This window comes from Sarcophilus harrisii, chromosome 2, assembly GCF_902635505.1.
Source record: "Sarcophilus harrisii chromosome 2, mSarHar1.11, whole genome shotgun sequence".
NCBI lineage: Eukaryota > Metazoa > Chordata > Mammalia > Dasyuromorphia > Dasyuridae > Sarcophilus > Sarcophilus harrisii.
Genome location: NC_045427.1, coordinates 610,233,706 through 610,246,158, shown reverse-complemented (window position 1 = coordinate 610,246,158; position 12,453 = coordinate 610,233,706). Strand labels below are relative to the sequence as shown.

At 36.6% G+C, this 12,453-nt stretch overlaps 1 protein-coding gene across 1 annotated transcript in view; it reads left to right on the top strand.

Moving 5' to 3' along the window:
- LRMDA (leucine rich melanocyte differentiation associated) overlaps positions 1-12,453 on the top strand; it is a 1,282,853-nt gene that overhangs the window by 713,907 nt on the left and 556,493 nt on the right. Inside the window, exons 3-4 of the mRNA XM_031949467.1 lie at positions 682-808; positions 10,749-10,888. Coding sequence (XP_031805327.1) covers positions 682-808; positions 10,749-10,888 — 267 coding nt within the window. The remainder of the gene's footprint in view (positions 1-681; positions 809-10,748; positions 10,889-12,453) is intronic.

Here is a 12,453-nt window from a genome sequence, read left to right as displayed (position 1 = left end):
CAGCATTTTAGGCTGGAGTGATTCTGCAATCCTGCAGGGTCCTGGCATCTAAAGCAAGATACTGGGCCAGAGCAAATGAAGTGATGATTAAAACAAAAACACAACAGAAGGAGAGGCAAAAGGGGTTGGGGGGGGAGGGAGTAAAAAGAAGGCGAAGGGGAGCCCTCCCTACCATTTCCTATGATTGTATGGAGGGGAACTGCTCTGCAATGATAGCTGAAGTTGTATTTATTATTGTTAGAGGGGTATGATATTTCTGGGCAGGAATGATGGATGACAACTTAAATTTGTGTCCAGGGAATGAAGGTGAACTGTGACAGAGTTATTTATCTTGGGAATGGAGGTTAGGGTCAGCCGAGGCTGGGTGCCTGAAGGCACAAGACATTGACAAATTTATCCTGCAGGCCGTATCTGAAGGCCTTTGTTTGGGATTCTGGCTACTCACTAAGTGACCCTCATCCTTCATGCTGGCAATGCGTGAAGGATGTGGTGAGGTGCCAGAGGGCCCCCCCCCCTGCTCCCCCACTCCCTCTACTAATTCTTGTCATTCACTCGCCTGACAGGCACCAAGCCCAAACTATTCCCAGTCCTGAAAGGGAAGGTTAAAATATTTATTTCGGCTCATAATGGCCTCTCTGATTTAGTGGCGGATCATTTTTCCTGGTGCCTTTGTCACTGCAGGTCACTGGAAGGACTGAGCGCATTCACGGGGCTGGAGGAGCTGATCTTGGACAACAACCTTCTTGGAAACGACCTTGCGTTGCCAGGGTTACCCAGGCTCCATACCTTAACGCTCAACAAGAACCAAATATCCTTTGCACTACTGTCTACCCCTCGTCCACCCCCCCCACCACCCCAAAAAAAAAAAGGCTTCTAAATGTCAGATGGGTTTTATGTGTCAGCTAAATTAAAGTATGTGAAATACGGGCCACGGGCAGACAAAGCGTTCTGTCTCTTGGCACTCGGGACACTTCAGAGTAATTTATTATAGGTCATTCATAAATGAAATGCACCATTATATCTTCCTGTTGCTCCATTTTAGTGTGGGGGATCTAAGTTATGGCTGTGAAGAAATCTTTTTAATAGATAAAAATAGAGAAAGAAAATAATGTCACACTGCAGAGCTTGCAAGAAGCTGGATGTTTGCTTAGGGAATGTGTTGCAGGGCGACCTCTCGTGGTGCATGCTGGGAAGTGGCACAGAGCTAACTTTTCCCTCCCTTTGGTGCCTGAGGGTTTTCCCAGAATGAGGAAGGGGGGTGGGGAGCGGACTGGAGAGCTGCTTGACCCAGGAAGGGGACTTTGCAGGAGAAGGAGCCCCCGATGGGGTGGAGCTGTCCTGTCTCTCTGGGGGAGAGTTAGAGCTGATGGAGGACAATTTTACGTGATAGCTCATATTTTCCTGTGAAATGAAAGCATTTATAACCAATGTCCCAGCCGGGGATGTGGTCCCTATACATAGAGAGTGACGGGAAGGTAGAAAACTCAGCGCTCCCATGGCTCTGCTTATCATTTACACCTTAAGACCCTAAATATATAGTACTTTCGAGGTGGGGAAAATAAAAACAAAGCAAAACATGGGCAATATCTAAATCATTCTTTTCATTTTACAAAGAAGGAAACTGAGGCATGAGATGGTGAAGTGGTTTGCTCCAAGATCCCAGTTCCTTTCTAGTCTTTGTCTAGTACTTCCTCCTTCCAACACATTTTTTAGCTTTTATTTTTACTTCTTTTTATATTTATTTAACCTGTTTTTGAGTAGTTCATTGACTACTCTTAGACACTCTTGGATCCAAGATCTCCTCAATATGAATATTCCTTGCCCCATTTATCCATACTTTCTTATACCTTGTATCACTCATCCATTCCCTGTAAAAATGTTCACAGAAGATCTACCTAGAATGCAGATCTATTTCCAGGTCTTTTAATATTTCATAGATACAAATGCAACAATGTTCATTATGGATCCAAGATCTCCTCAATATGAATATTCCTTGCTCCATGTATCCATACTTTCTTATACTTTGTATCACTCATCCATGCCCTGTAAAAATGTTCACAGAAGATCTGCCTAGAATGCAGATCTATTTCCAGGTCTTTTAATACTTCATAGACACAAATGCAACAATGTTCATTATGGATCCAAGACCTCCTCAATATGAACATCCCTTGCCCCATGTATCCATACTTTCTTATACTTTGTATCACTAATCCATGCCCTATAAAAATATTCACAGAGGATCTGCCCAGAATGCAGATCTACTTCAAGATCTTTTAATATTTCATAGATACAAATGCAGCAATGTTCATCATGTTATAAGCTTTCTCTTAGGAGAACAGATTTACAGTCGGAAGGATCTGCACAGTTGATCTAACTTAACCATTTTTTTTTATAATGAAGAAGAGAGCCCAAACTGAGTGAATGATTTAAAACCATAGTGGATATGATGGGATTTTAACCCTGGACCTCTTATTTTGAATCCAGTCCTCTTCCAGGATGCCTTCCTTTGATAAAGTTGTTTACATTACATTTTGCTTGTAAGTCATCATTGTTTTGTATCCCAGGCACTTAGCACAATGCCTGTCACATAGTAGGTGTGTTCATTAAATGTTTATTAAATTGAATTGTTACAGCTACTTTAATCTACCATGCTTCTGAGCATTGCCTTTAGGATGATTGGAATTTTTATTCTTCTGAGATTGTGGGTGTTCCATGATGCACTATGAGTAGTCTTTTGTGTTAGAGAGCACTATATGATAATTGAAAATGCTACACAATTATTTCCTACTCTTCTATTTAAATTTGGAACTTGTTTATTCATCCAAAATGCCTGTACAAAATATGTAATGAGGCAGTTTTCTATTTAATTGCATGTTATAATTTGGGAAAGAGTCATGATTCATCCATTTGTTTTTCCTGTGTGGATTGTTAGAATGATTTCTTTTGTAAATCAATATGGAATTTTTTGAAGTGGACCTGTTATATTCCATCTCATCTTCTCTAGGAAATATCTCTTCTATTTTGGACTTTATGTGCATTATTCTCCATGACACTGGTGAATACCAATGGTGAGTATTAGGTTTCTTGCTTCATGCTTTGCTTGATGCTGAAAATCATGAAATTAGTAAAACAATAAAACTGTGGTTATAACTGTCAAGGAATCTTTTATGATCACAGAAGCATATGGGATACTGATGTGGAGTTAAATGCAAGGGACGATTTAGCCTATATTTATTTTATAGATGAAACTTCCTAATTTTATAGATGAAACTAAGACTTGAGAAATTTAAAGGACTTATCCAAACTCATATTAGCTACATGAATCAGGGAAGTCAGTAATCCAGAGTTAGTTCTTTTTCCTCTATACCATGCTGATCTTAATACATGCATGAGGCTATAATTGGCTCTGCCAGTCAAATGCATAAACATTCCATAAACAATTAATATAGTAGAACCATATTCTCTGTTCTACTTTGTCATCTGTGTGACTAGGAAGACATAATCTACTATAGAGAATAAGAACTTGTCTGTTCTCTTTTTATAGTTTAAAAAAAATCTTTTTTGAGAGGCAATTGGGGTTAAGTGACTTGCCCCAGGGTCACACAGCTAATTAGTGTTAAATGTCTAAAATCAGATCTGAACTCAGATCCTCCTGACTCCATGGCCACTGTGGCTTCTAGTTGCCCCTGTTCCCTTTTCATATATTCATCAAGGATATCCTTCATATACATGTGGACCTTTCTTTTAATTGAAAGGAGAAAAAATGGATAGCAGAAATGAAATCTTCTTAGTTCCTTGGGGGGGGGGGGATGTAACATGTTCTATGTTTTTCTGCATTTTTAGAATCTTCCCCTTTTTGAAATGTCTTTAATCTGGATCCCCAAGCACCTTTAAAATTGTGTCACTTCAAGCATATATTTCTGTTATCTGTATTTGGACAAACCCAGAATCTCTTCTTGAAACTATATTAAGTAATGCTCTTAATGGCCATTTCCTCTTAAAATATATTGGGCTATGATAATACATATATGATAGTTTCACTGCCAATTATGATGAGAATAGATTCTCATGATAATATTGCCAAATTTGTTCCATATAATATCAGTTTGTTATATTCTTTCCATTGTGAAACTTACAGGGAAATTAAGCACTTGCACTTGGATCCAAAAGTCCATAAATACAAATTAGGTAATGCACAGATCAGTGGATCAAAAAACATTTAGTAAGTGTAGACACTATGTGCCAGGTACTGTGCTAAACACAGGGGGGAAAAGATAGCACCTGCCCTCAAGGAACTCACAATGTAATGGATAAATGTATAGCATTGTAGTACAATGGCTAGAGGCTGTTGTTGGAGTCAGAATACCTTGATTTAAGTCTTGTCTTTGACACAAAATACCTATGTGACCACAGATACATCACATGACGTCCAAGGCAATTGTCCAAGTCTGCTAATTAGAGTCAACTTGTTGATCTGCATCGCTGGAGGGAATTTTTATACTAGGACTTCCCTATATCAGTACAATGACAAAGCATATGCAAACATGTACATGTGAACATGTGTCTTCTTTAGGATATCTTCTAGGTTATCAACTTACACAAGAAACCTGAGTACCCTGCCATGGTAGTCTTTGGGTTCACATGCCTAAAACTACAACTGGTACACTCACCTTTCATAGCCATCTAATAAACACCGGGACTTCAACACAAAGGCTTTTACTGGTAAACAAAGAGTAGCTATAATACATTTCTCCCTTAAACCATTTTTTCTTCCAGTGTGAAGAATAGTCATATACATAGCATATACTTGTAGTAAGAGATAGAGAATACATGTGACTAAGGCAATTGCTACTAAAGGGCTCTGACATCCTTTCTTTTTTCATGGTGTCTTCATGCTCCCCACTTTTTGTAGTGCTCCCCTTTTGAGTAGTTCACTATGTTTTGGGCTTTTGCATCTCTGTAATATAATTCCCAACTGCTAGAGCTAATTCTCCATTAGATCCATAGCTGACTTTTTTCTCTGCTGCCAGGGGCTACACTTTAGGCCATCCCTTTCCTAAGCTCATTTTCAATGAGGTCCTTCTAAGGAAAAGTGTCTTTTATGGAGTGGGTAGCTCTGGCTACAGAGTATTATACCTGATGTGGGCAGAAGATCAGAGAAATTCCACCTCCTCCTCACTTACTTATATCTGATAGACACTTGAGGATAAAGGCTTTTTTTTAGGAGTTCATGAATTGATAGGTAGCTCTCTTCTCTTCTGCCATAGCTCATGCTCCTCAGAGCTCTCCTTAGCTGACTCCAGAGTCAGCAGGCTTGCTTTTCAAGCATCATGAGGGAAATGAGCAATATTTGGCAAACTGATAGCAAGCTGCTTTCCTATTCCATCAAGTTCATTACAAAAACTTTGTTATCTTTTCCAAAGGAGATAACAAAGAATTAGAACCCTTAATCTTAACATCTCTCTGTCAGTATTATCTGCCTTTTACTTCTGTGATTGGAAGGGGAAAGGAATCAGTTGATCAAAAGGGTCATGATGAAGTACCCATGCCCACTAATATGCTGTATAGTTTTTGAAGGGAGACTGAGGAAGTTAGGGAAGGAGAAACAGGGTGAAAAAGGAGAGGGAGGGAAAGGGAAAGGAAAAAACCCACAAAATTTCATAATAAACACAAAGGTTAAACAATTAAAAAGAAAACAAAGGAAATAAAGGTGTCCTTAGGAAAAGGTGGAGAACAATTACAAGCAAAAGAAGTTGGGGGAAGAAAGGAAAGGGAATAGTATGGGGTAAAGGAGGAAGAAATACATGTATAAATAAGGAAAAGGAAAATAAATCAATATTTAAAACAAAGTCCTCAGGGAAAACTTTTAAAAATGGGTGAGAGGGAGGAGAGAACAGCCTGTAGGAATAGGGTTGCATAAAGAATTTTAAAGAAAAATAACTATATGGATAAAATAATGACTTAAAAAAGGGAAGAAATAATATATAAAAACACTATTAGAGAAAGAAAATAGGAGGAGTTTAAAACAGAAATCTAATTCGATAATTTTAAATGTGAATGGACAGAATAATCTAATAAAACAAAAGAGAATGACAGAATAGATAAGAAAGCAAAATATTGCAGTCTTTAATTTACAAAAAAATATATCTAAAACAAAATTATGTAGAATTAAAATGAAAGGGTAAAATATTATTCTTTATGTAATTTTTAAAAAAGAAGTAGTAGTTCCAATCATGTTATTAAATCAAAAGAGGAAAGATCCATAGTGTCAGTAAAAAAAAAAGAAAGAAAGAAAAAAGTGACAATGAACCAATATGCATGATGTGGCAGTTATTAACTAAATTAATAAAGGAAAAAGTGATTGAATTGCCAAAAATATAACAACATACAATATTAGCACACTTTAGTGGTCTTTTCCCAGCATTGGACAGATTTAAGTGAAAGATAAACAAAAGAAGAAAATCTGGAGAAATCAGATTTAAAAGATTAATGTTCTTTTTTGGATGGGACTACTAAAGAATATACATATAACTCAGCACCACATGTCATTTTTACAATAATAAACCATATATTAAGGCACAGAGAAGTTGTACATAAATCTTCATGATTTTTCAAAGATCATTAACAGTGGCTCAGAAATCATATCAATCATTTGTTTTAAGTTGTAGTTTATTTTAGCTAAGTCATTTGAAATCAAGGAAAGCTAGTTGCACTTTTTTGATCTTCTTATTTATCTTGGGTATCAGTGTCCATATTGTTACTCTTTTCTTCCTTCCATCTAAAGACTATGTCCTTGGCAGAGAAAATAGAAGCAAAAAAAAAAAAAAAAAAAAAAAGCTTTATACTTACTCTCTCTTTTTATAGTCCATATACCCCATCAGTGGCTCTATGCTTTCTTTGGTGTTTTCCTTTTCTTCAGTATAGCTAAAAAAATTATTTTATTGTTCTTATTGTTCTTCGCTTTCTTCATCAGTCTGGATTTTTTGAACTTTAAAATTTCTGACATTTCACATAAAATAGTGTCTCCTTTAAAAAATGAATATGCTTACCTGTCTTTACTTCCACCTTCTATATGTCTTCTTAAAATTTAAGTTGTTTGGAGAGCTCTCTATATATCAATATTGGTTTCTAGATAATCATCCATTTTTCCTCTCATTGAAATTGTTTTTCTTTATATCTTCAGAATTTCTTGTCAATACCATCCATTTCTCCTGGGCTGACATTTTCTATGGTAGTGAATGGGATCCTAAGTACTTTTCGGAATCCTTTAAAATCTACTTCCTTGATATATAGTGTGTATTTTCCTATCATCCTGGAATGGAGGGACTTATGATGCTGGAGTAAAATATTAAATTTAATTTATAGGTTCTACCAGTTTCTATCAAGCCAAAACATGGAAACATTATGTTCTTTACTAGTGAAAGGAGTATGTATACTTGATCTATTACAAATAGTATGCACTTCATAAGCAAATATATATATGTACATTCATATATATGTGTGTATATACACACATGTGTATATATACACACATGCATACATCTATGTATATATAAGTGTGTATATAATATACCTTTACATATATGTGTGTATAACATTTCCTTCTCATCTGTCCCCAAACTTAGTCACTACTTTCACATGGAAAACTTCCATTAATGTTATATTGCATAATTTAAGTGAACTTTTAGCCTTTGAAGTTGAAGATTAGAGCTACACCATCATACTTTTACTAATTGTTCTTCTAGACTGAGGACATGACTGATTTTCTGTTTTTTCCTTTATGTACAGCCTCATATAAAATAGGTCCTGAAAAGGGAGTTGGAAGTAATTTAATTTCAATGAGTTACCTAGGAACATTTAGTTCCATTACATCACATTTCTAGTACCTATATAACAGACAACATAATTACTTCATTATACATTGAGATTTTAAAAATATTCTACATTATATTGGAAATGTGCCTAGAGGAATATCAAAATTTTCCGTATATTTTGGGTTTGTTATATAATAAATGTGACCTGCAACAGGAGACTGGAAAATCTCATTCTAGTTGCCACTTTGTGACTTGTTTTTTGTGATTTTGGGCCAATTACCTAATTTCTCTGGGCCTCAATTTCTATATCTGTAAAATGATAATGAACTCTTGACTTCCCCTAGGTTGATGTAGACATAGGATATAATTATAGGTGATGAGGTTTTAGTATTAATAAGGGATCAAAACTCATCAACTTTCATTATTAAGTCAAATGGAATCATACCATTGAAAAATCAAAAATTGATCACATCCTTTCAGGATTTAAAAAACAAGGACCTGGAAACAGTTCAAAGTAGGTCTGGAAGTAATCAAAAGAACTTAGCTCTTGAGAGGGAATCCTTGGGGATTGGGAGACAAAAGAGAATTTTCCCTTTCCCCATTGACCATGATATCAAGACACACATATACTTGCCCAGAATGAGATATTCCATCTAACAGTGAGAGAATTCAAGGTACCCTTGAAGTAATAAAACCAATCTCTGTCCAGACACAGATACAAAGAAGTAGTCACTTGAATCTAGAAGCAGCTTTGAAGAGAAGAGCCCCTGGCAGCATAGAAAAGAGCCATTCAAACATTCAAGAGACAACTAGTCTTGGCAGTTGAGAAGCGAGCTGAACAGAACAGATTCTGAGAACTCAGCTGAAGGACTTGTCCAGGAGATATATTATAACCAAGGGAGTACTTTGAGAGGACTTCATGAAGAAAGGAAGGACTTTGATGCCTGATGTTAGTAGAAGAGGGAATGGCTCTGGCCATAAGTTTTGGTTACTTTTAAAATTGCAAAGTAAATAGAAGTCATGAGTGATAAGGCAAAAGAGCAAAGATGCATGGTCTGTGCTTCAGGTCAAGGGGAAAACAAAGCAGAACACTTGGCATGTTTACTTCATTTCTTAACAATGCTAATAGGATTCTTGAAGTATGTCTGGTGTTTGAACTTCTGTTTAAAATTATTAAACAGTTTCTCTAACTCAGTGATCTCATTAGCTACACTTTTTAAGTCTCAGCTTTCTGAAAGCCCACATCCTAAATTTCTATATCTGCCCTTATTGATATTATCAATTAAATTTGGTTCTATAAACATTTATTAAGCCCCATGATGTATAATTCTCTGAAAATAAAAAGACAAAAATGAGGTTTAGAAAGTTTCCATTCTCAAGAAGCTTATATCCTACAGGGTAAAATAGCATGTAAACATATAATTAAATATGAAAAGAACTGAGGAAGAAGAGAACACTAATCTAGAGGAATGAAGAAAGGCCTTCTATAGAGAATGCTGTTGAACCTTGAAAGAATTATGATGCTGATGCTGGTGTAAAATAGACAATTTAATTTATTTACAGATTCTAAAAGATATAAGTGAGGAAGGAGTATATTCTAGGCATTGGTAAATAACCAGTTCGAGAAGGAAGAAAGGAAGATAATGGAATACTGAGGTCAGAGTACAATAAGTAGACTAGACCAGTATGTCTGGAATATAAACCATGTAACAGGGAGATCGGTGAGATAAATCTTAAAAAGTAGGCTGCAGTCAGATTGCACAGGTCTTTATATACTAATCTAAGAAAATTTTATTTTATTCTATAGGCAGGAAAATGATGTCATTGACTTGTGCTTTAGGAAGATTAGTTTTGCAGATGGATGGATGGATAGATGAATGAGAGAAGAGAGAAAGTGGAAAGCCAGAGTTCAATTGGGAGACTGTTGCATTGATCAAGGTGGGAGATGATGAAGGCTTAAGGTAAAGTAAGGCGTGAGGTATGAATAGAGAGAAAGGGATGGAAATAGAGTGTACATCTGTGCATATGTGTGCATGTGTATACACACACACATACATACACGTATATATATATGTGTATATATATATATATATATATATATAGAGAGAGAGAGAGAGAGAGAGAGAGAGAGAGAAATAGATAGATAGATAGATTAAAGGGCCCATGTAGTGATTATTGGTGATAATTCCTTCCTCCCTCCCTACTTTTCTGTTTTTCTATTTTCTTCCCCTCCTTTCTTTTTCCTTGTAGTATCTTGTGATATTCTGCTCCTCACAATGTTAGATTTATAGGTGAAAATGGTACTTTCCAGTACTTAATATAAAATAAATACTATGGGATATAAAGAAAGTACCCAGTGACTAAACATGGCTTGATCTCATTGGCTCTCTTTGCATCTCTTTGCATTTTTCTTTTATTTATTTACAGCCTATGCCTTTTCCTGCCAGTCATACCCATCCTGTGGAGACCATCAGAACTCAAGAAATAACATTTCATTGAATGTCATATTGCTTGATTATTAGAGAATTACTTTACTTGAGGGGGAAAAATTGGGCAGGGAGAGGTGGATGTTATCAGCATAAGAGAACAGAAGCTGATTCTTACCTTTCCATGAGATTTGAGGAAGAGAAAACAGGCCTAGAAGTGGGGTGCAGTAGTGAGGGAAGACCCTGGAAGTAGGGATTGGGTATTATTGCACCATGTTTTTGAATGAGAGAGGAACAGGCACTGACCACGGGGAGAAATTATACCCAATAGATGATGGTACCATGAAGCAAAGCTCCATTTGTGTTATTGGGTTATACCTCTGATATCTAATTCCACGGCCATGTTCATGGTGAATTCTGGCACTTTCCTGTAGTATATGTTCATTGAGGGAGGTATAGAAATTGTGACTTTCTCCTTTTTGGGCCAATATCCTTAATTCTTTGACACATCACAGACTTGGAGGGGCTGCTGGACCATTTGGCCAAAGCGACGCCTGCCCTGGAATATCTCAGCCTGCTAGGCAATATGGCTTGTCCCAATGAGCTGGTCAGCTTGGAAAAGGATGAAGATGACTACCAGAGATACAGGTAATGTTCTGGGGCTCCTGGGGTGGCAGATAGGAAAACAGTGCTTCTCCAGAGCTCCTGTTGACCTGTGGACTGCATATTTGATTTTATAAATTGCTATTAAATTGTTAATGTTCCCAGTGGGCTAAACGTTTGCCACAGATAAGAACCAGTGACTCTACTTCCTCAAACTGAATAAAGCTAAGAAAGGTTCTATAATAAGTTCTATTTGTATAGGCAATGTGGTGCAGTAGAGTACTATTTTGAGATTAGAAAGAGAATGGTTCAAATCCCACCAATGACCCCCTCTAGTACCGTGAAATCAGACAAATCCCAGAATTTTCCTCAACCTCAGAAAGCTTTCTTGGAGTCATTTACAAAGTCAAAGATGTGTGGATCTTCATTGCTAAGAGTTTCCTTTCTCCCACAATAAACCTTTGTCTAGTTCAATTAAATTTTGTTGGTATGTTTGTTTTTAAATAATTTTATAAACTTATGGTGAAGGAGAAATGGTTTTAGGGGAGTTTCTCTGAACTCTAATAGCAATTGTAGCCTTTACCACAGTCTAGCACTTAGTTATATGTGCCATATATTATTCCCTTATTGGTTCATGGGTATATGTAACAATTTCTTACATAGAATAGAAGCTCTCTGATGTCAACGGCCATGCCAACTAATTTTTTTCTCTTCTTCCTCTTCTTCCTCCTTCTCCTTCTCTTTCTCCTCCTGTTGCTGCTGCTTCTGCTTCTGCTTCTTTTTCTTCTTTCTCTTGCTTCTTCCCATTCTTCTTTTCCTCCCTTCCTCCTTCTGCTCCTCCTCTTTCTCCTCTCCCTCCTTCTCTTTCTACTTTTTCTCCTTCTCCTTGTCTTCCTCCTCCCCTTCTTCTTTTTGTTCTTATTGTTCTTGTTCTTCTGCTCCTCTTCCTCTTCCTTCTACTTCTTGTTCTTGTTTTCTTCTTCCTCCACCTTTTTCTTTTTCTTGTTCTCTTCCTCTTCCTCCTCCCTCCTCCCCCCCCCCCCCCCCCCCCTGCACTTGGAAAATACCTTTTTGTTTAATTGAAGTGCCTTGAAGCCTTCTCCCTTTAGATTGGTCTAAAATTAACCAATTGGATGACTGAATTACCTTTTTCTGGTGTTCCCTCAAACAAAACAACTTAAAGAGGCAGTTGGGGGGAGAGTATGATTTTGATGGCTCAAAATAGGTTAAAGGATTGAACTGAATTTCAATATCTTCACAGAGACTTTGAACTAGAAGGATTTTTAGGGATAATTTAGTGTAATCAACCCTCTTCTACAATAGCTTACACACACACACACACACACACACACACACAATTTATTTAAGCTAATTGTGCTTTTGACATAACTGTCATTCTTAGATATCAAAATCCTATCAGACTCCAACTGAGCTGAAATTTCTTTACATATATATATATATTATATTTTTTCTTATTATATTATATTCTTTGATAGAATATGTATACATATATATACATATGAAAATGGTTAATAAAATCAAAGGAAATATTGACCATGTCTAACAATGTATCACATTTTGCCCAAGTAATCCCCAACTTCTCTGTCAGA